Consider the following 26,097-nt stretch of genomic DNA (forward strand, 5'->3'; position numbering starts at 1 on the left):
AAGAATTTGCACAGGGTTCCAAGGAAAAGATATTTCTCCCAAGAAAGGAGAAAAACAGGAGGCTTCTAACAGTCTTGTTTTCTTTTCAAAAAAATCATAAAATACGAAGCTGACCCAGGAACCTCCATGAAAAATGCACAAAGGTAGATCAAAACCTGGAGGATTTGTGGTCCATTTGGCAAAGATTTCTGACTCTGAATCAGAATCAAAAGGCTCTGAGCTTCCTCCTCCTTCTCCTTCTCCTTCTCCTTCTCCTTCTCCTTCTCCTTCTCCTTCTCCTTCTCCTTCTCCTTCTCCTTCTCCCTTTACTAGTGTTGGGTAATAAGTGAAGACAAGTAATATAAATATCAACCTTTATATGTATTTCAAAATATACAAAAGAGAAAAATTAGGCATAAAATGTAGCTTCAACAATACATAAAAGTAACAACAAACAAATAATATAATACAAATATACCAAGACAGCAGGGAATTAAGCAGTGAGCCTAAAGGGAAAAATCAGAAAAGCAAAACAAGTAAGAATACTTCTTTTATACAGAGTTCACCACCTGATCCAATTATGTTCACAGCCAAAAAGCAATCTCTTGTTAACTCTATAGTTCATTCTATTAAAGCTGTACATCTTGCAAATATCCAACAACTAGGATTCTGAAATGAAGAATAGTTTGGAAAAAATAGAAGATGCCTCTTCTTTAGGACCCCAAATGAAAGTCTGTCCTGAAAACCAGTATTTGGCTTAACTGTTCAGTGAATCCTCTGTGTCTTGGTTCTAAATGGGAGTGTGCTCGTCTGGGTCTGTTGCTAATCTTTTGGGGGACTGGAGAATAATAATGATAAATTAGAAAAATACAGCTGATCTGTCCATTTTGGACTCTCATAGCTGCCAGATGCCTTTCGTCCCCTCCCCAACCCATGTGGCTTAGAAACAGCAACCGCATTTTTCCCCCCATGGGGAATGGGGCAGAGGTGAGCCTGAGGGAAGAGGGGGAACACAGGAGATGCTTGTGGAGGACAACAACACCAAGTAGCAATGTCCCCTGTAAGCCAGGACACCGGATGTGCCAGTCACGAGGTCTCCTGGGCAACCTTAGAGGGAAGCTAGCCTGGGGTAGTTTTGCCCTGGCTGCTTCTTTTCAGGCTCCCAATCTCTGGAGTGGCAGGTAAAGGAAGATTGCTGGATTCCTCCTCTAGGCCAATTGGACTGGGAGCTAGTCCTGTGCAAATCAAAAACTTCAACAGCCCCAGCTGTAGACAAGGTGGTGTGCTTTCAGATTCCAGTTACAACAAGGAGTGAAAATGTATTCCAGTTGCTATCTTTTAACAGCCTGGGAATCCTTGGCTCCCATCAGCATTCTGTTCCACATTCGCTCACTGCTTCCGCTGCTGTCTGTTCCAGTTTGACAATTTTCCGGGACAGATTTGTCAGAAGACTGAGTCTTGTGCTTGGACCCGCAATGGCTGCTGTGCGGCATGCATGTGCATGGCTTAGGAGGAACATTGCCAAGAAACCTTCCCAGAAAATAGGAGGACAGAGAGATGGAAGAATGTGCCACACGCCTGACAAGATGGGCATCAGAAGAGGTTCCAAAGCCCCGCGCTCGTGTTTCTGGGCCCTTGGATGTAGAGCCGCTGCCCCAACCCTCAGGCTCTGCGGAAGAGGACAGGACAGGCTCCCCAGAGGGACCGTTTCTGCCTCTGCCCTGAAAAGAAGGAAGCAAGTGGAGCGGGAGAGGACTGGGAACCGAAAGCTGCAATGGCAGGAAGTGACACTAGAACAAAGTCAGACATGCATATGACATTTCAGGAAAGCCAATTTCAACAAGCTAGGAAAAATAGTAGGTGAGGTCCCATGTCAAAGAGGGTGGAGGAGATCTCAAAAATAAGATATTGGAAATATAATCACAGCAATTCAATTGAAGAAATAAAATGAGAACTTCTGAAAACCATTGCAGATGAATAGAGAACTTTGAACTGAATTAAGAGTGAGAAAGATATGTATAGGAAATGGAAGTTGAATGCAATCAATAAGGCGTGTATAAGGGTATATGGGAAAGACCTTGGGAGATGGGGCAAAGAGATGCCACCTAGGGAACGGTCAGATAAGAGACAGCATATCCCGCAGCTGGATAGCGGGAAGTACAAGAGGCTCAGAAGGGACCCTCCCTAGTTTCTTGGGCTGTAAAGGAGATGGGGAGGGAATTGTGCTTTCAGACTTGCAAGATTCTGTCAATGTAGCTTTACAATGGTCGTGGTTTCCTGTCTGAGCTACCTGGTAAGGCTGACAGTGTACTAGCAAGTAGCTAATATCTGAGAAAGAAAGGAACAGGCTCACAAGGGAAGCTAAAGGACCCCAAAAGCACTTGGTAGAAAAAGAAAGGGATTAATTATCCCACCACTAGGAGTGGACAACAAGATAGTAAGTGGTGGAGAGAAGACAGGGCTTCTTAAGTCCTAATTTGCTTTGGTCTTCTCCCCAAAGGAGACACCTGTTTAAAAGAGCCTAATAGAACAATTGATTAAAAGGAGGGGGGAGGCAACCCAAAATGAGGAACCAGGTGGGGAGGGAGCGCCCGGCTCCTGGGAATGAGTTTAAGTCTCCACGACAAGACCAATCCATGTCTTGAATCCACGTCTTGAAGAAGCTCATAGATCTTATCTCAGAGCCTCTTTCTATGATCTTTGAGAGATCATGAAGGACAGGGATGATGATGATGATGATTTATTAAATTCATGTGCCACTTGACTCCCAGGGACACTGGGCAGCTTACAAATTGTTTAAAATATTAAAAACAAGAAAAACAACAAGAGACAAAAAGAAGGGTAAGGATCAAAGTAGGACAAGAAAACCAGATGGGAACAAGCAAAAAAACCCCACATAGTCTAAAAGGAGGATTCCATCATCCTCGCCAAAAGTCAGGGTGAAGAGCCAGGACTTCAGGGCCCTTTGAAACACCAACAGGTGGAGGCCATTCAGATATTGGGGGGAACCTCATTCCAGAGGGCAGGTGCTGCTACAGAGGTGTGCTTCTGGAGTCCCAATGGATGGCATTGCTTAATTGAAGGAACCTGGAGCATGCTAACCCTGCCAGATGAAATTGTCCAGGCAGATACTATGGGAGACAGGTGGTCCCTCAAGTAACCAGGCCCTATGCCATGGAGGGCTTTGTAGGTAATGACCAGCACACTGAATCACACCCAGAAGCAAAGTAGCAAGCAATGCAGCTTGCAAAGCAGAGGTATTACATGGGTATCCTGAGACATGCCCATCACTGCCTGCACTGCCACATTCTGGACCAGTTGAAGCTTCTGGTGGGCTTCAAGGGCAGGCCCATGTACAGCACATTACAGTAGTCAAGCCATGAGGCAGCCAGGGTATAGTGCCAGAGGATTCAAGAAGGACAAATGTTCCTAACTTGAAAGAAGACCCAGGTAATTACACTCAATTATTACCCAATCAGTTTGATGCTGATACTAAGCAGAAAACTCTGGAACAGAGTATTAAACAGTCAGTTTGTGAGCATTTGGAAAATAATGCATTTTGTGATAGGACTCAACATAACCCTAACCCATTTGAAAAAGTCTCCCATTGAGGTCTTGATAGACAACATGACAAAATAAAGTCTGCCTGATGCTACCATTGGATACAAAACTGGTTCAACAATTATACCCAATAAGTGCATATTAATGGCTTTAGAGCTGGCAGGAAGCGTTTACTGCTGAGTGTACGGAGGCCTCCATTCTAGGCCTTGTGGTATTCAGCTTATTTATAAATAATTTGGACAAGGAAATGGACCATATAATTGTCAAATCTGCAGATGGCAAAAACATGTGGGAAATAGCAAACACCTTAGAAGGCAGTATCAAGATGCAGGAAAATCATGACAGGTTGGAATCATGGGCAGAAGCCAGCAAGATGAATTTCAACAGGGGCAAATGAAATAAATCAAAGGCATGAGTCTAGGATGGGACATGTCAAGTTCCTGGCAGCCTAAAGCAAGATTCTCATGAAGTCCTCCATAAACAGACTTGATCCTTTCAGTTTTGCATCCACCTTATATCTAAAAACCATTTGCTGAAGAGGGGAAGCATCTTTTTTCCTGATGGCAGAGTCATGTGCAGATGTACTGATCTAATAAAGTTTTGCAAACCATTATCCATTTTTTCAGCTGGATGGGGACTGAAATTACTGAGCAATAATACATGTGAAAAAGATTTAGGTGTCTTGGTGGATCACAAGCTGAACAATAGTCAACAGTGTGATGCAGCTGCAAAAACAGAAACAAAAAAAACAAATGCAGTTCAAGGCTGCATTAACAGAAGCATAATGTCAAGATGAGATGAGATTGTTGTCCCTCTGAACGTGATCTGCGTTGGTCAGACTGCAGTTCGTCAACTGCGTTCAGAGTAGAATAATTGAGCAAGCAAGATGGCTGGAAGAAAAGCTTAAGAGGAAGTATTGGATGTGCTGGGTGGACTGCAGGGAGACATGATAGCAGTCCTTATGGATCTGAGGAACTGCCACACAGAAGACGGGGCAAATTTGTTTACAGTTATTCCAGGATAAGAAACTTTGGATTTAAATCACAACAAAGTGGATTTTGGTTGGATTTCAGGAAGAATTTCCTATGAGTAGGAGCTGTTCAGCAATAAGACTGACTTCCTCCCAGAGTCTGGAGACCCATCTGTCAGGGATGTTTTAGCAATTCCTGCACTGGGCAGGACGTGGGACTGGATAGTCTCCAAGGCCCATCCCAACTCTTACTTTTTAGGAATCTATGACTCATCTTATAACTTCCATGTGCCACCAACAAGATGCATAAACTGAAACAATGGAAATCATGGAGGGGGGACACATGATCTTTAAATAACCCACCAACTGCTCTGAGGGGGAAGGAGACACAATTCCACAAATTCATGGGTAACCCTAACTCCTCTCCCAGAGACCTTGTGGGTCAACGCCTCTGGCCACCTCTTTGTCTCTTGGGGCTGCAGTTTCTGCTGTCACCACCTATCTTCCAAGGGGGCTGCCTGCCCTGACATTCTCCCCCAACCCCCAGTGGCAGAGCAGACCCACAGACCAGGCTGGCAAGCCAAAGGGTAGAAGGAAGGAAATGCAAAAAGAAGGAAAATACAAAGGGATCAAAGAGAAGCGTTCTATAGTGCCACCCTCCTGGCCCTGTGCATTGAAATGTGTGGCTGGGAAATCAACCTCACAGTGACTGAATTTGACAGAATCCATCTTTATTTTTTAAAAAATGAGAAAATGTAAACATTCCTTTATGACAGAAAGAAAAATTACAGATAGCACCTTAATGTCCCACGGAAAAATATACAAAGAAACATACACTGTAATGAATGGTGCGGTGTGGTTTTTGTGTAATGCGCCTTGGAAGAAGTCACAGGAAGGCAGAGAGCAAGGAGCAGAAGCGGAAAGTAGCACTGAAAATATGGCCTGAGATGTTTCCCGATTCTCCCAGCCGTGCTTCCCAGAACTCAGCCAGCCTGGCTTGGTCTGAGCAAACGCTGAGGTCCCCAGGGAAACCCTTCTGAAGATGCCTCCGGCTCTCGTGGGTATGTGGGAAGCATCTGCACATTTCCATTCCAGCCGCAACCCTCAGAAAAGGCCCCCCCTTTTGTAATTTAGTCTTTTTATGTTTTCTATTACATAGCTATTGTTTTAAGATGGGAGTCGTTGGGAGTCAGGTGGTGTACAAATTTGATAAAGAAAGAAAGAAAAAATAAAGGGGTTGTCTTTATGCCATTATATTGAAATATGTTTTAATTGCGTTTTACTTACACTTTACACTTCCTTACATAGGATACAGACTGGAACTTCTCTGTGCCCAGCAGCAGGCAACTAAGGAGGCCAGGAAACAGCTGTGACATGGGCAGTGAAGAAATGGCTCCCCAACACTGTACTTTGGGGACAGACAGCTGGGAGCACGTATCTAGTCTTCAGCAACCCTTCTCAAAATCTCCTTGGAATTTTCCTTTGGGGGAGTACCACATCTATGGCTTCTGCCAGTCTACTCAAGGCCTATGCAGATAAAATAGCCTTCTGCACTGGGCCAGCATCATCAAGTGGGCAATTGGCAAGGTCTCATCCATGAGGGTCCTGAAAAATACCAAACCTTTACTTCCCCACCCATCTGCCATAACAGGGAGCATTTCATTCCAAATGGTCCAGTTGATGAGGATGGGTGACCAGAGCATGATCTCCTTCTTCTCCTCTTTCTCCCCATTTGCCCTTCTGCAGGGTTATTCCTAAGACAGCTAGTTCCAAAGGAGAGGCCTCCTGGGAGATGGAAGGGGCCATTTGTTCAAGTGGAACCCAAGAACTAGGAGCACCTGTGGCCTTCCAGCAGCTGTTCTCCATCAAAGGACAGAGCAGACGCTCCCCAGAGGAATGCAAGTCCTCTCTCTTTTGCCCCAGCTGCTGTCTCCCCAGCACAGCCCCAAGGACTGTGGCTTGGGGCTCTACCGCTTGTTCCTCAGTCTCTCGGACAGCCCTGAGAGGGGGCAGGAGCTCCTCTTCCTCTGAGCTGCCTCCCCTTCTTCCAATGGGCTCTTTAGCTGCCAAGCTCCTCCTGCCCACCATCAGCAGCCTAGCTTTTCTCCCAACCATCAGCATCGCAGCCAAGCGGCAGTTTCACATGGAGGCGATGGTTTACTTCTTCACCATGTTCTTTATCTCGGTAAGTCCTCCTTCTCACTTCTACTCTGTCTCCCTGGTTTCCACTAACATTTTTAAATACGAATTCTCATTATAAAAAAAGGGGGGGGGTGAGAAACTTGCTGGGTTCATATTCTTGCATGAAAATAGCGTAGGTAATGTCGCCATGCTTTTCCTCCTCTGTATCTCCTTCCCGCAACACATCACACATTTGGGTGCCACCCATCACAATGCACTTCTTAGGCTTGCTCTTTCTGTTGTAGCAGACAACTGGGGCTAAGTTCTGGAGAGGAGATAATGTGATATCCCAGATACGATTCTGAACCAAGTTGCAGTCCAGCTAGGGACCTTCGCCTTTCATATCCTGAAAAAAGCAAGTTGTTTAACAGGCAGGGCGTACATGTTGATGGCATGGATCTTGTTCTTCCCATTGAGCTGGCTCTTCAGGACCTGTCTTATCCTTTGGTGGTACTTGGATACTTTGGTGGTACTTGGTACTTGGATATTGCTGTCTTCCTTGCCTCCTCATCGTGGTTCCCATGTGACTGTGGGATACCAAGGTACTTGTAGCTGGTCTCTATGTCTGCAGTGTGGCCCACTGATAGTTCCACCCCATCAGCCTTAACTACCTTCCCTCTCTTTACTACCATCCGACTACACTTCTCCAGTCTGAATGACATCCCAATGTCCTCACTGTAGATCCGTGTCAGGTGGATCAGTGAGTCGATATCTCGTTCACTCTTAGCATACAGCTTGATGTCACCCACGTAGAGGAGGTGGTTGATGGTACTTTCACTCTTGAACTTGTACCTGTATCCAGTCCTTGTGTTTATCTGGCTGAGGGGGTTCAATCCTATGCAGAACAGCAGTGGGGACAGTGCCTCACCTTGGTATATGCTGCACTTGAAAAAATATATATGTATGTATGTATGTATGTATGTATGTATGTATACATACATATATATTCTGGGTCTATTTTGCAATAGATTGTTCCTGGATATGTTTGTTTGGTTGTTTTTTTTAACCAGGAGGTAAGAATGTAGTTCAACTGTTTGTAATTTAAATATTGCTTAAAAACTTCTTTTCAATCACATCTACTAAAATGGAATAAGTATAATAACACATTTTCTGATAAGGGTTTTTTTTGACAGTTTTCTTTGTGCCAGAAGAAAAAGGCAAATGGGTGTGCATTTACAAGTTGATAATAGCTCCCACTAACTGGAAAAGTAAAAATAAATAGTTAGGTGGGCAACAGTATCTCCCTAGAGTCCAGCTTGACTCCGGATGATTTCAAGGGCACAGCCATGCTGTTTGCTCAGCAGCTTGGCAGTAGAACTGGGGAGTTGTTCCCAGATAGTCCATGCAGCACTGATTAATTATGCTCTCAGGCTTGAACTTGGATGAAGACTCTGAGGAACCAGAAGACATGGCCTGGCTAAAGGGAACCTTTCCATACTAGGGAAAAAAACTCTCAAAACCAATGAGTGCCCTCTGTCAATGTGAAAGTGTTGCCTTTTGGGGTTTAATGATACAGAGTGTTCACAGCATCTCATACACAAACCTACTGTGATAATCTTTACAACCACCTTACAAGGTAGCCTCATCCGGATGTGAAATCGGAAGCCAAGGGTGTGTCCAAGGTGATCTCCTCACAGCTGAGGCTCCTGCTCTTGCAAGGCCCAGCCTCTTTGCTGACATGACTGGCCCCTAAAGGGGATGTTCTATTACATTTGAAGACTTTTCTTCTTGGACTTCAGATGTAAGCAGGGTAAAAACTAATGGCATTCAGATCCATGGAGGGAGCAGGGACAGCTGGTGCCCTGCTGTTGCCCCACCACTGCCAGGAGTCTCCTTCTGCAGCCCTCCAGAACTCCTGTTCTCCAGCTAATGGCCACCTCAAAGAATGGCTTCTGGGAAGCACAAATCTTCCCTCCCCACTTTGCATTTACATTTTTCTCAGATTTTTAGTAAAGGTCTCAGCCATGTTGATCTCTAAGTAAACATAATGATGAAGGATAGCAACATTAAAGTTCAGGCTCTCTGGGTCAGGAAGCAATCTTTTGCTTGAATTGCTTCAACAAATCCCCCTTACCAAGAAATTAAATGTGCCCTCCCAATGTTTAATCATCATTTATTTATTAGCTTATTTTAAAGTTAGCTTCTCAGTGGAAAAACATCAAAGTGAATTTCATTTTTTAAAAAAATAAGAAGCCCTGAATAGAATATGTCTAGCTAGGAGTCTACTGCAGAGTGAAGGCATTCCACCAGACAGCTGTGGAGAAGACCTACCTCTGAGTGGCCACCCACTCCTGGTGGCTGTAAAAGAGCAATGGGAGTATGGCATCTCCCCAGGAGAATCAAAGCCCTGGGAGGTTGATGGGAGAAAAGGTAACAAGATGTCTCTTCCTCTGCCACTGTTAGTAATGAGATACCCATTCCTACGTGCTTCTTCTAGACCTTTGATCATTTCATTTGGAGTTGGATCAAACTACAGTGCAATTAACGTTACTTCTGACATGAGGGACAAGGTAAAAGAAGAGAAGAAGGCAAGAAAAAAAATCACAAGTTTTCAAAGACATCTCACCCAGAATCAGACTGTTTAAAGCCCCAAATGGGCCAAGTTGCCCAAACAATTACTAGCTCCTTTCTCACATCAGAGTGGAAGCTAGTGCTCACTGGGACTGCTGGGTGAAAAGGCAGTTAAAAGAGCAACACAGTAAACTTAGAATGTTCCATTTGACTGTTCTGAGTTGGCCAAAGTCTGAAAAAACAGAAGTCTAAATAGCTGAAGTGTTCTATGTTTCACTGGAACAAAGTTGAAATATTTTAAATGGTTCATCACAAGAAGCAATTGCAACTCAGGGCAAGCATTTCTTCTTTTTACCCCAGAATCATAGAAACATTCAGTGCTATCCACCAACCAATTTACAGAAATATTGTCTCTCTCACGCAGAGTTTTAAAAACATTTCTAAAAACCTGTATGGAAACTGTAGGAAGCAATTTGTTCCTTCCTATGATGCCTACTTCAAACTCAAGTATCCTTGCAATGAGATTCCTACATTGCAGTTGTTAAGATGGAATTGATGCACTTGGCTCCTGAATTTCATTCATTTTTTGTGCTTTTGAGGTTTTTGGCCCCTGATGGGTGGCATGTCAGCTTTTACCCCTTCTACTTAATATCTACATGAAGATGCTGGATGAGGTGAATTGTCAGATTGGAGTTAGGTATCACCAATATACTGATGATCCCCAGCTGTAGATCTCAGTCCTGGGCAGGCCAAGTGATGCTGTCAGTGAGATATCCCAGTGTCTGGAGGCTGTGAGGGTCTGGATGGGGAGGAACAGGCTCAGGCTCAGCACTGGCAAGACCAAGTCACTATGGGGTAGACCAGATCAGGAAACAGATTCCACAGGAAGACTGGATCTATACTTTATTGAAATAGGCTGTTATAACAGACCCTTGCAAGCCTGATTGTGCTTTACCTTCCCTCCCTCCCAAGGCTTAAGGAATGTTTCAGTCCTTATCTAATGGTTATCTAGTGATTCTTGCTTATCAGGATCAAGATCATCTCCCTGATTCTCTACACCATGGGTACTTGGACATCCTGGATCCAGAGGTCCAGATTAGTCCTGGGTGGGATAACACTATACCACTTGAGTGTATAGTGTTGGTGTGCAATTTGGGGATCTTCATGGACTCATGGCTCCTGCTGGAGAAGCAGATGGTAGCTATGGCCAGGAAAGTACAAAACAGATCCATGCACCAATTGTGTCCTTTTCTGGACCAGGAGGTCTTCTGGGCAGTTGCTCATGCTTTGGTCACTTGTATGTGAACTACTGAAATGCACCTTACATGGGGTTGCTCTTGAAGATCACTCAAAAGCTGCAGCTGGTCCAGAATGAGGTGGCCTGAGCAGTTATGGGCATGTCACAATATGCACATGGAACACCTCTGCTATGTGAGTTGCACCGGTTACCAGTAGGGTTCTGTTTGCAATCCCTCAGTTGTTGGCTCCTCAGATGTTATTTACATGATGCTGTATTGTTTCTTTAATGTGTTATAAGTAACCCAGAGTTGCTACTATCTATCTATCTATCTATCTATCTATCTATCTATCTATCTATCTATCTATCTATCTACCCACCCTGTTCGACCCAAGAGAGTTAGCATGCTCTGGGATCCGTTGATGAAACCATGTCATCTGATGGGACCCAGGAAGCAAGCTATCTCTTATTATTCCTACCCTCTGGAACAGCATTTCCCCTTGGGACGTGTACAGCTCCCACCCTGACCTTATTTGAAAAAACCCTTAAAAGCTGGTTGTTCTCCCAGACCTTGAGCTGGAGACCTCAACAGTACTCTTTTTGTGGTGGAGGCATGACAAGTCTTCTATATCATTTCATCTTTTGATAATTTTTTACTGCTTTTAATATGGTATGCTGCCCAGGGTTGTTTTGAACTGGGCAGCTTATTTATTTATTTAGCCAGACTTTGAGCCAGTTTTTGTCTCCTGGCAACTGCCTAGACAGGTCCCTGCAGTTTTCTTGGCAAGGTTTTTTCGGAAGTGGTTTGCCATTGCCTCCTTCCTAGGGGTGAGAGAGAGGGACTGGCCCAAGGTCAACCAGCTGGCTTTGTGCCTAAGGTGGACTAGAACTTACAGCCTCCCAGTTTCTAGACTAGTGCCTTAACCACTACCCCAAACTGGCTCTCATTTATTTATTTAGAAGACTTATACAATTTAATTTAAATTAATATACATTATAATTTTATAATTGTATTATAATTAATATATCTTAATTAAATTAAGTTGAATAGAATTATAGAATGCAAGGGTTAGAAGGGATCTAGGAAATCATTTAGTCCAACCCAGTTTCTTTGTGTAGAAATCTGTTATTACAGCGTCTCCAACAAATGGCCATCCAAACTCTGTTTGAACACTTTCTTTGAAAGAAAATCCACCAACACTTACTGTTAGGAAATTCTTCCTGTTTTCCAACTACAATCTGCTTCCTTGTCATGTAAATCCTTTGTTTCCTCTGTGCTCTCCTGGAACTGCACTGAACAAGGCTACTTTGTCTTCCCCGTGGCAGCCATCAAATACTTGATTACTCACAGTCTTCTCTTCTTTAGTCCAAACACATCCAATACTCCCAACTGTCCTTCACTAGTTTTTCCTTCTAGGCCCCTTATCAACCTGGTTACTGTCCTTTGCTCAAAATATAAAGTCCAGAACTGGGCACGGCAGTTTAAGTGCAATCTGACCATCATAGAACAGAGAAGAATCATGAGCCTTACCCTTGATACTGTACTTCCATTAATGGTTTGCATCTGCTTTGCTTTGAGCTGCATCAGAATGTTGGCTTATATTCAGCTTGTGACCCACCAAAAAACCCAGTTCTTTTTGGCATGTACTGCTTCCCAGTATGTCCCTCCCCGGTTAAATTCACATTGTTGATTTTTCCAACCCAAATGCAGGACTTTGTATTTGTCCCCGTTGAAATTCAACTTGCAGGTGTCTGTCCACTGTTCCAGCCTACCAAGATCCTCCTGAATCTTGATACTGTCCTCTAAGGTCTTTGTTCTCCCTCCTGTTTTGTGTTGTTTGCAGATTTGATGATCATATTTTCTTTCCCTTCATCCAAATAATTTATGAATTTGTTGAACAGAACAGGATCTACAACAGTGCCCTGTAATACTCCCTCTGATACCTCCTTCCAGCTTGATGCAAAGCCACTGAGATATACTTTTTGGGTATGATGGTTCAACCAGCTTTGTAATGGTTGTATAGCCACATTTTGCCATCTTTTCCACTATGAGCCACTGAGGGATTTGTCAAATGTTTTGCAGCCATCAAGGTACTCTGATTACTTAATAATCTTCTCCAGAGTTTTGCCAAGTATACACATGTGGTTGACTTGTCTGTAGTTGCGCTGGTCCTTTTTCTCTCCCTTTTTGAATATTTATCCTCCTGCACTTGTCCAATACGATCCCCATCCTCCATATTTTCTCAAACAACATAGCACCTTCAAGGCTCTTGGATGCAGTTGGTCTAGTCCTAGAGGCTTACCCTGGTTCAGAATAGCCAGGTGTTCCCCAACCACCTGTTTTCTTATCTTGGGACTGTCACTCCCTTATTTTGTCCACTGTTCTACTTAGGCAGTAGAGTAGTTGACTGTGAGGTGGAGACTCAAGGAGCAAAGCAGGAGTTTCTCTCTCCTCCTCCAAGAAGGAACACCACCAGTGGGTGGCAGGAAATTGATAGGTTTTTATTTCATTTACTTATCTTAACCCAAATGTGCTCAAAACTATCACCAAGTTCATTTTCTTAGGTTTCTAAAGCAATGTGGATACTTTTAACATATGGTTTCTGCACAGCATTCCCCTGCATTGTGCCATGGCCAAAGTCTGCACCCTCCTCTTGTCCATCATATTCCTTTTCTGCCTCCCCAAACAGTCCGGTTGAAGCCACACTGCTGCTTCTTTCCTCCCAACCAAGTCCATCTCTGCTTACCAGTCTGGCAGAGATGCAAACAGCTGTCTCCTTCACTGCCTCGTTACTCTGTTGATGCAGCTGACAAAGCACTTGCAGCCCATACAAAAGAGGCAACCACACCGTAGTCCATGGCCCCCTGCCATGCCCCCTGTGTTCCACAGGTCAACATTGCTGCTTTTGTCTCTTTCTCTCTGCCCCCTGCTGCTGTCTGCTACCTCGGCCATGGCCACCCCTGCCATGTTGTCTCCCGCAGTCTGTGAGCCACCTTGCTCTGATTGTCCTTCCTCCTCTTCCTCCACTGTAGTCCCTGAAAGTCTGCCAGTTGGCATAGCCTGAGCCCCAAGATGACCAACTGCCAGGAGAGGAATGCCAGTCCCGGCTCTGCCAAAGCCCATGCCACCTGGTCGCAGAGAATCTGAGCAATGGGGAAATTGGAAATTGCATGCTTCACATTATCGATTCTCTGCTCGACTGCAGCCACTGCCTCCCTCAAACAGGGGAACAAGGGACAAAGTTGCTCTCTCTCCCCACATTGGGCATGAGATGGAAGCATTGCCACCTCAGCCACCTCTTGTCCTGAAACATCTCCTCCACCTTCCCCAGGTGACCCCAATAAGGGGGGCAGGGATATCCATGATAGAGCTCACTGGTCCAAGCCTGCTGCTGAGTTCTGTCAGTCCTCTGCAAGGCTTCCTACAGCTCTTCCTGAACCTTACTGAGCATCTCTGCCATCAGCCAATAGTTCTCACCCCAGCCGGTGTAATGAGCTGGAGAAGCACTGTACTGCCATCACCCCATAGGCAGTTCTTGCAGGAATAGGGGCGTTCTTCACAGTTCCTGAGGAGACAGCCTTCCACCCACTAACACCTGGCCCACCCAGCACCCATCCAATGGGTGGCCAGCGAAGCCCTGTCTCCCTCCTCCTTCTGCACCTCCCTCAGTGTCCTAAGTCACACTTGAGCTGGACTTGCAAATCATGTTTCGCAGAAGCTCTGCAGGTAGACCTTCCTTTGCTCTCATACGAGAGAATGTTTTGTGATTTTTATTGGTCTGGGCCTCAAGGCCATTTCCCCTTAACATCTAAATCACGTTTCATCCAGATCATGAAGCAGGACCATCAAAGACACCTCTCCTGAAGATCCCAACATCTAGAGACTTTTTCCTGCCTCAAGATCCAGAGATCATGTGGGGTGGGACACAGGGAGTGAGAAGGTTTTGCAGACTCAGGATCTGGCCCTTTAGTACCCTGATTTAGGATTACTCTAACTATAGGATGAATTCAGATTTCAAGCAGGATGCTTGAAGGGAACACTAGTAAGGCCTCAGCCAAGCTCCAGCATCAGAGCACCCCTGAGTCTCTGGCCACACTGATTCTCAGTGAGCAGAATAGTTATAGTGGCAGCTCCTGAACTGATCGGCCATTGGGCACATTTTGAGAATGGGTCAGGAATCAGTCATGAAACCCATTTATCACCAGGCAAAGCGGTGAGGATCTCTTGGCCATCTTTTTAGCACCTACACACACATACTTCTTACTTCAATGGATCTTTGTTGTTTATATGAGTGGATTACACACCTCCAAACAAAACACTGGGCTGAAAACACCAAGGTATTGATTTCTGAAGAATGCCTATGGTGCCCATTGGCCCAGAAGCAGGCCAGCTTCTTATTTATTTATTTTTTCTAATTAAAGGATTAAAAAAAAAGTCAGGCCAGGCAGGAAGCTGGATGGCAATCAAGCACTGCACTGTCTGCATTGTTTACCATTTTAGTTTTAGGTCAGTTCAAAGAACTGGTCTTGGTTTTTAATGACGTAAATAACAGAGAATCTTAAAGCTCACCTCTATCTTCTGAGACTACAGCCTTTATCTGCTGTCTCTTGTGGTCAACAGATGGTCAGAATCTTTTCTGTAATGGTACCAACCCACTGGAATTTCCTGCTAAAGTAATTGGGGGCGGGGGGAGGATTTATGGACTTTTAAGCAACAAGGTTCTGATGCAGCTTTTTAAAATCACACTTTTTATCACAGAAATCCTGGCAATAAACAAGCAACATTTCCCAACAGATTTGCCATGCCTGCGAAGGCCCTGGGTTAACAGTCCTCTGTTTCATGAAGTATGATCTCCTGCAGTACTTCAGCATCCTTGGAACCGCATTATCAATGTGGGTGTCACTGATGGGTAAGAATGGCTGCTTCTTTCAAGGCAGGGGGATTGCGCTTGGGCCATTAAGGAAATGTGAAAGAGAAGGAAACTATGAAAACTGCATAGGACATCTTATCTCTCAGCTTTTCATTTATTAAATGTAATTAATCCTATTTCCACTTTAGTTTGATAATTAAAAAGCATGTTTTTCAATTCATTTTTCTTAATATTTGCACTTTGTACACATAATACGTATAATTGTATTCTGTGCTTGCTCTCTGTATACTACTCAGAGTAGTTATAATGCACTGGTACAGGAATTTTGAAAATATATAACTATTGCCAATAGCTTTCTCTAATATAATTTGTATGTGAATTATTAATACTATACATATGTTTCTGTGCACTTCTCTCTAATATTATATTTGCTTAAAGAAAAATAAATCTGAATTTAAGATTATACCTCCCCAAAAGCGAATGTAGACAGAAAATATCAGAGACACACTCCTAGATAATGCCAGCTTCCCCAACTGTCAGTCTAGGTTGCCCATTCCAGCTGAAACCAACTCTGGAACCCCTCTTGCACGAGGTACACTGGTGTCCGGGCAGAAATGCATGTGCCAAAATTCATATCCTAAAAAAGGGCCAGAGCCAGGACAAAACAATATATTCACATTAAATGAATTAATAGCTACTGATAAAAAATGCTAGACATTGTAGGAGGAGAGCCATGTTACTTTATGGTGGTAAAAAATCAGGAGTCTGGAAACACCTTTCCGACTCACAAATTTTATTAAAAGGCATCAGCTTTTGTGAGCTCACAGCTCTCTTCATCAGATGCATGGAGTGGCTGGACAGATGGAGGATTTAAACCCAGTTTAAATCTTCCATCCATCCCGCCACTCTGTGCATCTGATGAAGAGAGCTGTGAGCTCACAAAAGCTGATGCCTTTTAATAAAATTTGTGAGTCGGAAAAGCTGTTACCAGACCCCTCCTAATAAAAATTGCTAGTATTACAAAAGTGCTTGGCCCCCATCTTTGTCACACACATTCTTTGTCACACACATAGTCCCCCACCCCCCACCCCACAGGGCACACCCCATGCTTTCTCCTTCCAGAAAAAAAGAAGAGGAAGATGGGGGAATTGTCCTAAAAAATGAAGGACAAGGAAAGGGGGAACAAAAATTGGAGGGAGAGATCAGGGCAGGGAAAGAAAGGGAAGAGAGGGGAGTTCTTCAGCTATTCCAGAAAGGGTTAAATTCACCAGGCAAACAGCATTTTGACTGATCCTCAGTCTTCAAAAGCCTTGATGCATCAGCAGGAATGTCTACAACCATGTCCACCTTGTACTAATTCCTTGTTTTCAAACTAGTCTTCCTATAGGTAACACAGTATGTTTATTTTTATAACATTTGAATTTTAAAACGGCATCACAAACTTTGGACATGTGCACATTTTCATATACCTGGGCCTTTATTTGCATATGGGTTCAAAATAATAAAATCAGGAAACTTTTTGCAGCTGAGTCATTATAAGTCCTAAGGCTTGTGCACTGGTAGTCAGGAAACCAAGAGAAAGCCCAGTCAGGTCTTGCAAGGAAAATGCAAGTAATGGTCTAAGACAGAATTCAGGAACATAACTGGACAAAGCAGGGAAGGAACAAGGTAAAAAACAAATAGTTCAATGATCAAATCAAAGTGCAGAAAGATGCAGCAAATCAAGGTAGGAAGCAATGTAGGAAGAGATAAGAGATGGGTCCCAGAACGGAAGGAACATAACGGAAGTTTTATGAATTAAAGCTACTGGGAATAGTCCAACCTCAACTGCCAACATTCAAGTCCACAAGATTGTTATTCACATGGAACATGGAATCCTGGAAGTCCTAGGAGTTACAACTCAATTAAGAGGAGCCTTAGTTTTTTCATCTGACAGTTGCAGGAATTTCCACCATGCAGAAACAGTACTTTCCACAGGGTATCCTTGTTTCCAGATTTAGGGTCTAAAGCTAGTTAAGAGCCATGACTTGCTAATGTTGATTCATCTAGAGGAGATATGCCTACTGGCTGCCCTGTTTCAATTCTCATAGTGTCCTGAAATCCCATTATCTTGCCCCATTACAAAACATACCATCCAATATCAAACATATTCACTTAGAAATATTAAGGTTACCATCTTAAATGTATTTAGAAAATAAATGGGACTGATTTCTTTATGAACACAAGAAGGCAACATGTTAGATAATACCGTTAAGGGCCTAAAACAAAGGCTTCCCAAAGCTTCCGTCCTCCATATACATACTGTATATTTATATTTCTTTTATCATTCATATTTCCAAAGCCGCCCAAATTCTCAATGATTCTGGGTGGCATATGCGTTTAAAACCAAAGAAACAGAAAGACACCAGGCCACAAACAAGGTAGATGGTCATCCAGGTGGAAGAGGCACAAAACCCCTCAGATAGGGAGCCCCCATCTGCATCCCAAAGCCAGGGGCAAGAGCTAGGTCTTCAAGGCTCATCTAAAGGGGAGCAGAGTTGGGACTGTTCCAAAGGGAAGGCTGCTTCCTGGGTCCCATCACATGACATTGTTTAAGGGGTGAGACCTGAAACATGCCAACATAGGATGGACAGAAGCAATGGGACAGAGGGATGGTCCCTCAAATAGCTAGGGTCTATGCCAGGGGTGGCAGCTTTCTTCCACATAGGGAAAAGAGGCCATGTCTGTGAGTGGATGGTGGGCCACTCTTTCCCTCTCTCGTGGGTGAATACACTGGGAGGACTCTTGGGGCAAATCATCGAGATGTCTTTCTTTTGTATGGAAAGATGTCCTCTGCAGTCTCAGGACGCAGACTTATGGGCCAGGTAGATCTTTCTTTTTGGGACTATGGGCTGGATGATTTAGATGGTGGGCCAGTTCCAGCCCATGGGCCCTAGATTGCTGACCCAGCTCTGTGTCACATAGGGCTTTATGAATGATAATATCATATCCAACTGGCTTGCAAGTCTGTGCCCCAAGACTGCAGAGCACGTCTTAGTTTTCCCCTTTGGCCGTGCCTCCCTTTCTCTGGCTGTCTCCCACTGAAGTAGTAGCCAGATCTAATCCTGCTTTTTTTTTTTTTTTTTAGATCAGTCAAGGTCAGCTAGGTGCTGTCTCAGGGAACTTTTAAATGTGTACTGGTAAGACTTGGAATTTAAAATGATGTCATACTTCACTTCTTGTCATTTCCATTAACTCAGCTCTGGCAGAGTTTGATGAACCCAAACGATCAACTTTTGTGATGTTTGGAGTGCTTACCATAGCTGTCAGGATCTACCATGACCGATGGGGATATGGTGTCTACTCTGGACCAATTGGGACAGCAGTTCTCATGATAACTGTCAAATGGGTAAGGCCACATTTTTGTCACATAAAAAGTACTGCCACATAAGGGTCACCTCAAATGAAATCCAAGAAGAACTGTAAGAATGAAATTATCCCCAGTTTCAGGGAGGGATTGTTTTCCTGATGGCAGTGGTCAGAATACTCCCAATCGCTGCCAGCTGCCATTTTCTTCCAACGGTGTCCTACTGTAGTTCCGTGTCATGGCTTGGCACCCCTTGCAGGCACCAGAGACTTCCTCAGTGGCATTCCATCGTGGTCAGACTAGTAGAAGCAAAAATGATAGAAAGAAAAGGCCTTTTAGCAGAATATGAATCAGCATCGATCCCATTGCTAGTGGCAAAAAGGCAAAGACTCCAGAAGACTGGAATAAAATTCAAAATGATCTTGGTAGGACTGAGAAATGGGTGATAATTAGAGGACTAGGAATTATGAAGAGAAATGGAAGGTCTAGAAATGTTTTACCTCAAGAAAAGAGACTGGGGGGTGGGGGGGAAATGATGGTACTCTCCAACTATCTGAAAGAATGCCACAGGAGGAAGTCAGCATCAACATCTTTTCCAGAATGCAGGGCAGGGATAATGGACAGATTCTGCTGGGAGAGACAGAAGGGCAATTTGACACTGGAACTACAGTTCCTTCACCGGATGGGTTCAAGCAGGGACCAGGGAGCCATTTGTCCAGGATGTTTCAACTGGGATGCCTGCAAGAAGCGTGCAGTCCATGGCCTCAGTGGGCCCCTCCAACTTGAGGGCTCTAGGAATTAAGAGATGAATTAAGCCCCCTCCCCCACACACACACCTTGGCAAAATATAATGGAACTGAAATTTCTTAGCCGGTAACGAAAGGTCCTGACCTTGTAATCTGAAAATAAGTCCTGCTGAACTCATGTCAGCTAGAAAAACGTAATACTGTAGTATATTCTAGCAGGATTTTGAGGGGTATGAAATGTGTCAATACAAGCAAAACTGTGTGATGGAATTATTCACACATCACCGTGGTTTTAGTTTAAAAATGACAGTTCTGATTGGAGAAAGTTAGATCTCTCTAATCTCTCTTCTCTTTCCAGCTGCAAAAGATGAAAGAGAAAAAAGGTCTGTATCCAGATAAAAACGTCTACACACAGCAGATTGGGCCTGGGTTCTGCTTTGGGGCTCTGGCTTTGATGCTGAGATTTTTTTTCGAGGTAAGGCTGCAAAACTGGAGAGTTTGGGGTGTATATTTCACCAGTGCTGCAGGTTTTCCCCTCCCTCCCCTTCTCTTACGGCAGAACTTGATGCTGACACAATATAGCATGTGGTTGCTTACATGTTACCATCCTCTCATGCACTACTGCTTTTGTTAAGGATAAAGTTTAAATAAGGCTATTACATAATGCTAAGGCTGCTGGACGGTGTGGAAGTGAAAGAAACACCAAGCAAAACCTTTGAGAGGACTCCATGTCTCTCTCTGTAGAAAGTTCACCCATGTTTCTACAAGGAAGAGAAGGGCATAACTCCATGCAGAATGTTGCAGAATCAAGTCTAGCCATACAGGGAGGGCTGGGAAAGAGGCTAGATGGAAACTCTGGAGGGGCAGTGCCAGTCAGCAAAGGCAGTACTGAGTCAGACAGGCAAAACACCTTTCCATGTTCCTGTCCTAGAATAAGAGACACTTTTTTTCTGGGAAAAAAAGAAGTTGCCAAATGTTGTCTTCAGAAGTATGGAGATCTTTGGCAGTGGAAGCTGGAGGCATGCCAGCTTTGAGGGACCCAAACAGCAAAAGCAAAGTCAGGCTGGCTGGCAAGCAAAATACTGGCTGGAGTCCTGCAGCTGTCCTGACAGTTGTGTGTCAACTGACACAGTTGCATGTTGCCTCCTCTGTAGTCAATATTTGGAATGTTGGCCAGACCATCTACAGACTTATAAATCATTATGCTGGATAAGCTCTGACCGTAAGACTGTGATGTGGAGGTTTTATGGCTGTAGATGGACTTGGACTACAGTACAGGGAGGGGGGAGGAAGAGCAGCTGGTGTTACAGGCAGCAGGCAGGAAGTAATTAAGGACACACACAAATCACTTCCAGCCAAACACTGAGGCACAACAGGTTCTTTGGAATACACGGAGACCCAGTGAATTTAAAGTAACAGCAAAACTTTACTGGTTACAATGTGCATTTGCTCTTTCTCTCTCTCTCACACACACACACACACTCAAACACACTTACCAACGTCCTTCTCAACTAGGCTGCCAGGCACTAAGCTAGAGGGATGGAAGCTGCCAAGTCTGGATCCAAAGACGACTCAAAGACAACTCAAAGGCAACTCAAGGAGTGGGTGGGCTTCAGGACCGCTCTTATCCCCCAAAGTCCTTGCATTGTTGATTCACAAGACTGGCAGCTACTCTTGCCTGGCTAATTTACAAGCCTGGTAGCTGTTGATGGGTTTCCATGTGCTCAGCCCCAACTTCCTTTGTCTGGTTCAGGTGGCATTTTTCATTTGTTTCCTTAATGACTTGTTTCCTCCTCATGTACCTCCTTGAAAGGAACTTTTAGACAAGATTCTTGGCTTTTTGTCCTCTCTGCTTACATGCCTGCTTCATCTGTTAGTTATGGCAGCTTTAGCCTAGTCTCACATTGGTTCTGCCCTGGGAAGAGTGAGTTACTGCCCCCGGCAGCCATTGGGAGCTCAGTGAAAGCAGGATCTGACAGGTGGCTGGAGGAGGGGGGTTGGATATTTTGCTGTGGGGCAGGTGGTACTTGGGAAGTACTGAGTGCCAATCAGATGCAGCTGACTGGGGCACCAACAGCTCAGAAGGTGGGACAGTTGGTATTGGAGAGTATGGCTAGCTGGGCATCGTGGCCTGGGGGTGGATCAGCATGGATCCAGGGAAATATTCAGATGGGGGAGAGAGGGAGGAAAGAAAATCTTGGTGGTGATATGTAGACAGAGATGGGGGGAGGGGTCAGGAGACAAGCCATTGTTTGAGAAGGCAGATCTGGCATCTTATACCTATATCACCTTCCAGTTCCCAGGTTCCCAACAACTCCTCAGTAGACTTGATCTCTGGCAGCTCCTCCTGCCGAATGCCAGACCTGCCTATGACAAAGCCTCTCCCATCCACGATCTTATCATGGAGGGGAGGGCAGACCTGTTATGTGTTATCACAACCCAGACGGGTGTGCAATGGGGATTTCCCCTCTCAAGAGATATACCCATCTGGGGTTGGGATCTGGCATCAGCTCTGGTCCCACGATGGTGGGGGAGGAGTGGTATTGTCATTGGAAAACGCTGGGGGCTTTCAGGGGCACGACTCAGCGGGTAACCAGGTGCTGGGCTCTAGAGGTCTCCCTGATGTACATACAGAGACTTCCTTGGCCAAGCTGCTCAAGCTGCTGCAGGACAACTGGTAAAGTTTCCTGGGCGGATGATTCTGGGAGACTTCAACCTGCCTCCTCTCACCCCAAAATCTGAAGCAGCTCAGGACAACTATGGACATGAGGCCCCAGAGCACATAGGTGGTCGCACACACTGGATCTGGCTTTTGTGTTGAGGCACTTGCTACATGATCTGAGTGGGGGACATTAACATGAGTCCCACTCTCCGTGGCCGTGGAGCGTTCTGGTGCTGTTCTTTCCTGCAGGGAAGATGGGTCTCCTCTTTTCGCCTGATGACGGGAGGAAATTCCTCCAATGGGCCTGTTGCCCAAGGCCTCAACTTCCTCTAAGAATAAGAGGGCGATGATGGCTTCCTGAGCTTCCTGTTCGGGAGATGAAGTGTCAAAAGAGACGCCCGGAGTGCCAAAAACTCTTAACAGTCCAAAATAAGGGTATTTGCTTGGAAGCCAAAACAGTAAAAACGGATTGTGGGTGAAAATCCTTAATGGCTATCAGGTTTAGGGTTTAAAAAAAAAAAAAAAAAAACTATGGAGGGGAATCCTTAAATTTTTCAAGACCAAAATCTAGGCCCAGATTTTATATGCAACATAGGCAGGGCTGTTTTTCAAGAAAACTCCCCCAAGAAAACTCCTATAAACTAAATTTCTCAGACATGTCCTCTTTGCTCCTAAAGCATCTCCAGGGTAGAAGCAGGCACGCCTACGATGGCATATAAGGCTTGGAGGTTGGTAATGTTGTACTGGCTAAACTTGAATGCTTTTCCCACTGGGCCCAGCACTGGGCCCTAGCAGAGGACCATATTCCATTATGGGCCTTCTGTGGAAAATAAACTAGGTCCCACTGGTTTAGTCAAAGATCACCTGCTTTCTACTAGCTCTGATTAGGCCAAAAGGCTAATTCTTCAAATGTTGGAGGACACAGAATTTCAATCTGAAATTGGCTCCTTACCACGGAGCTTCAGAATATTTAGCACTAGGAATACTTGGGAAGAGGCAAATTATTTTAGCATTTTAACCTCCCCTAATTTAAGGACAGAATTTTTCCACATCTTATATCACAGGATAACATCTTATCCCCAATCCTTTTATGTGGCAGATATAACAAAACCCCTGTATTTGAATGGATATGCCTAAGTGATTCTGGAGAGATTGAAACTGTGCACTAGGTACTTCTCTATTGCAATTTTTATATACTTGTGAATTTTATTTAGCATCTATTCTTCAACAGTTTCCAGGAACAAAAGATGAGTTTTGCACAAAACTTTTTAAAACTCAGATAGCAATCAAGATACAACAAGAAGTACAGCTAAATAATGTCTGGATGCAGTGAAAATGCACCAACAGTTGATTTCATTGGATTAATATTATCCTTATTTATCATCTATATTTTCTCATTATACATTTTACTAAATGGGTTTGGATATAGCTACATTGTTTCCTTGTTTATTGGCATTTAGGAGAAGACACTGTCTTCTTGATAAGGGTTCTCACCCTGTGGAACTCTCTCCCAAGGAATATGCAGCTCCTTTGTTTCAAATTTATTTATATTTATATTTATATTTATATAAATCAATCAATCAATCAATCTTCTGAATTAAAAAGCTCTCCACTATTTGGATTCCTGCACCAGAAATGCCATTTCACTAAGTGGCAGGTTGCTTCTCTTAAGAGTGACTGAATGAGGCTCATGCTGTTAGCTGAACCAAACCCCCCCCCCGCCCGCCCCACATATCACAAAAATGGATTTAAAATAAATTAAATATGGCAAAGTAACTGCATTTAGCTTGGGGCCCTAACCTGAGCATGCAACCCTGTTTGGTTAGCACAATTGTTGGTCTCAAAGCATCATTCTCCGGGCACAAAAAAAAGGACCTGACAGCTAAAATCTTGCTACCAACAGGATCAGGCTGTGGACTCAGGGGCATTTTAATGGGGCCCCCCATTAAAGGTTTTCTTTCTGGGTGTTCAAGGCAATTGGATCTCTCAAGGCAAACTGATTCATGGGAAAAAGCAGGAAATACTCTATTTGGCACTGGAAATCACACAACTCAAAGATCTTAATGACCGTGTGGTTCACTTGGCAGTCTTAGCATTGAGCCAAATGTACAATATTGAAGTAGGAGGAACAGATATCAGTGCATGCACTCAGGGGCAGTCAAGGAGTTCCAGACAAGGATTTGGTGCTTTTGGGGCCCTGTGCTCAGGATGACTAGTAGAAAAAGAACAATGGGTCTGTGCCTGGCACCAAAAATGTCCCTCAGGGAGGTTCTGATATGACTGCTCAGATCTTTTAGCAAAAGACAGGTTGATGTAGACAAGAGGGTTGTTGGAGACAGCAACAGGTAGATACTCTTAATCTGAGCCTGTTTCGAGATCAAACATTTTTAGGGAACGTACCCCTCTGAAAGTGACTCCTTTATTTTAATTAGCAGGGAAAACACATATTCCACGGTCTAATCAGTAGCCATGGCACTCCTCGCTCTTCCTCTGCTCCACCAGCAGAACACACTTTTTGCAGCACAGAAAACCCAGAAGAGCTGCAGCTGGGCTGTGAGAGGGGAGGAAAGCAACTATCTCTCGCCATTGTTGATGGTGATGCTAACCTAGCAATCCATAGCGGGATTTCTGGGAGGGTGAAGACTGAATTCCCCCCTCCCCTGCAAACAGTGTTTAAGTAGCAGAAATCCATATGTAGTGTGTGAATGAGAATATGTATATACTTGAATTTCTATGTGTACCTGTGCACACAAACACATGGCCCTCCAGCTCACACATGGTGCCTTCGGGAGGAGTTTGGTAGCACCTTTTCTTAATAACACATTTTAATAAAAGGCACCAGCTTTCATGGGCTACAGATCACTTCTACATAGAGTGTCTTTCCACCACCTTATTCCAATTTAAATCTTATAGCAGTTAACCACTCCAGGTGCTCTTGGACTCTTTCTGAGGGTTGTTTATCATAGACTAACATAGTTCTCCTCCTACAATGTTTGCGTAGCTCTCTGAGGTCCAAAAAGTTACCCCTTCCTTTGCTAGAAGGAGTTCTTGTTCTTGTTCACAGCAATTTGTCCATTCATCACCTTGGCTGCATTCTTTGGCCCCAGAACTTTTGAGTCAAGCTGTCTGGATGCTGTCCCAGGACAAGGGACTGGCCAAGAGTCAACATAGTTGAAACTCTCTGAAATACAGAACAAATAACCCCAATTTCCCAATTTAGCAAAATGGCAAACTATGGTCAAGGAATTATTTCCTGGCTGGTTCTTGGCTTGCATAAAGGGTGGTGTGGAGTGATTGCATATGTGCAAAAAAATCGCTGACATCTTGACTTAAATATTGTCTGAATGAGGGCACTGTCTAGGGACCAAAGTCATTTGAGTAAGGAACACTGTCCATCGCGCTCTTTTTTTAAAATGCTTTTCAAGCCTTTGACTTTCATTCAAGAAACGCAATATATATACAGAGTACAGACAGAATGATGTGCATCGGCTACGGTATGTTCTCCTTGACACTGACGTGGTCAGTTCTGCCTTTTTCCAGGACTGGGACTACACCTACGTTCACAGCTTCTACCACTGTGCTCTGGCCATGTCTTTTGTCCTCCTCCTCCCCAAAGTGAACAAGAAAGCAGGCAATGGGGGATCCCCAGCCAAACTGGACTGCTCCACTCTCTGCTGCTGTGTTTGAGGACTCGGCCCTTGGAGGGAAGATTCGGGGGACATTTTCCAGGCCTGCAGATGCAGCCCCATCACCAACATATAGTAGGTCTGATTTTTGCAGCCTGCCAGATTCTGGGCTCCTGGATACTCCGTCAGCAGCATGCTTGGCTCGAGTCAAATATTATGTAGCTCTGGTTTGTTCCTAAGTCATTAGAACGGCATCGGGCTGGCTTCCTAAGCTCCAGTTCTGTATAATTCTATTAAAACTTGCACAGAAATGCCACAGCCCTTAATCAAGCCATGCAGCGCAACGCTCCTTTACATCTGCAGGCCAAAGTAAAGCAAGCCAGGTTGCTGATGGAAAGACATGGTTT

General features: G+C 44.3%; 1 protein-coding gene across 2 annotated transcripts; it reads left to right on the plus strand.

Annotated features, from left to right (window-relative positions):
- The first annotated feature begins 240 nt into the window (after nucleotides 1–240).
- On the plus strand, nucleotides 241–25,751 carry MYMK (myomaker, myoblast fusion factor). 2 transcript variants are annotated; one of them, XM_088146748.1, is made up of 6 exons: nucleotides 241–311; nucleotides 6,527–6,695; nucleotides 15,235–15,349; nucleotides 18,550–18,698; nucleotides 19,761–19,877; nucleotides 25,605–25,751. In XM_088146748.1, exons 2-6 carry the CDS (start codon nucleotides 6,561–6,563, stop codon nucleotides 25,749–25,751), a joined length of 663 nt encoding a protein of 220 aa, XP_088002874.1. In that variant the 5' UTR covers nucleotides 241–311; nucleotides 6,527–6,560. The 2 variants fall into 2 exon arrangements, with proteins under 2 accessions (XP_088002874.1, XP_007442622.1); XM_007442560.1 differs by lacking the exon at nucleotides 241–311 and having other exon boundaries at nucleotides 6,561–6,695.
- The last annotated feature ends 346 nt before the right edge of the window (nucleotides 25,752–26,097 follow it).

Source organism: Python bivittatus, unplaced genomic scaffold (genome assembly GCF_059951505.1).
Source record: "Python bivittatus isolate LINGU-HERP-01145 unplaced genomic scaffold, Pbiv_v1 ctg000160_np1212, whole genome shotgun sequence".
Lineage (NCBI taxonomy): Eukaryota > Metazoa > Chordata > Lepidosauria > Squamata > Pythonidae > Python > Python bivittatus.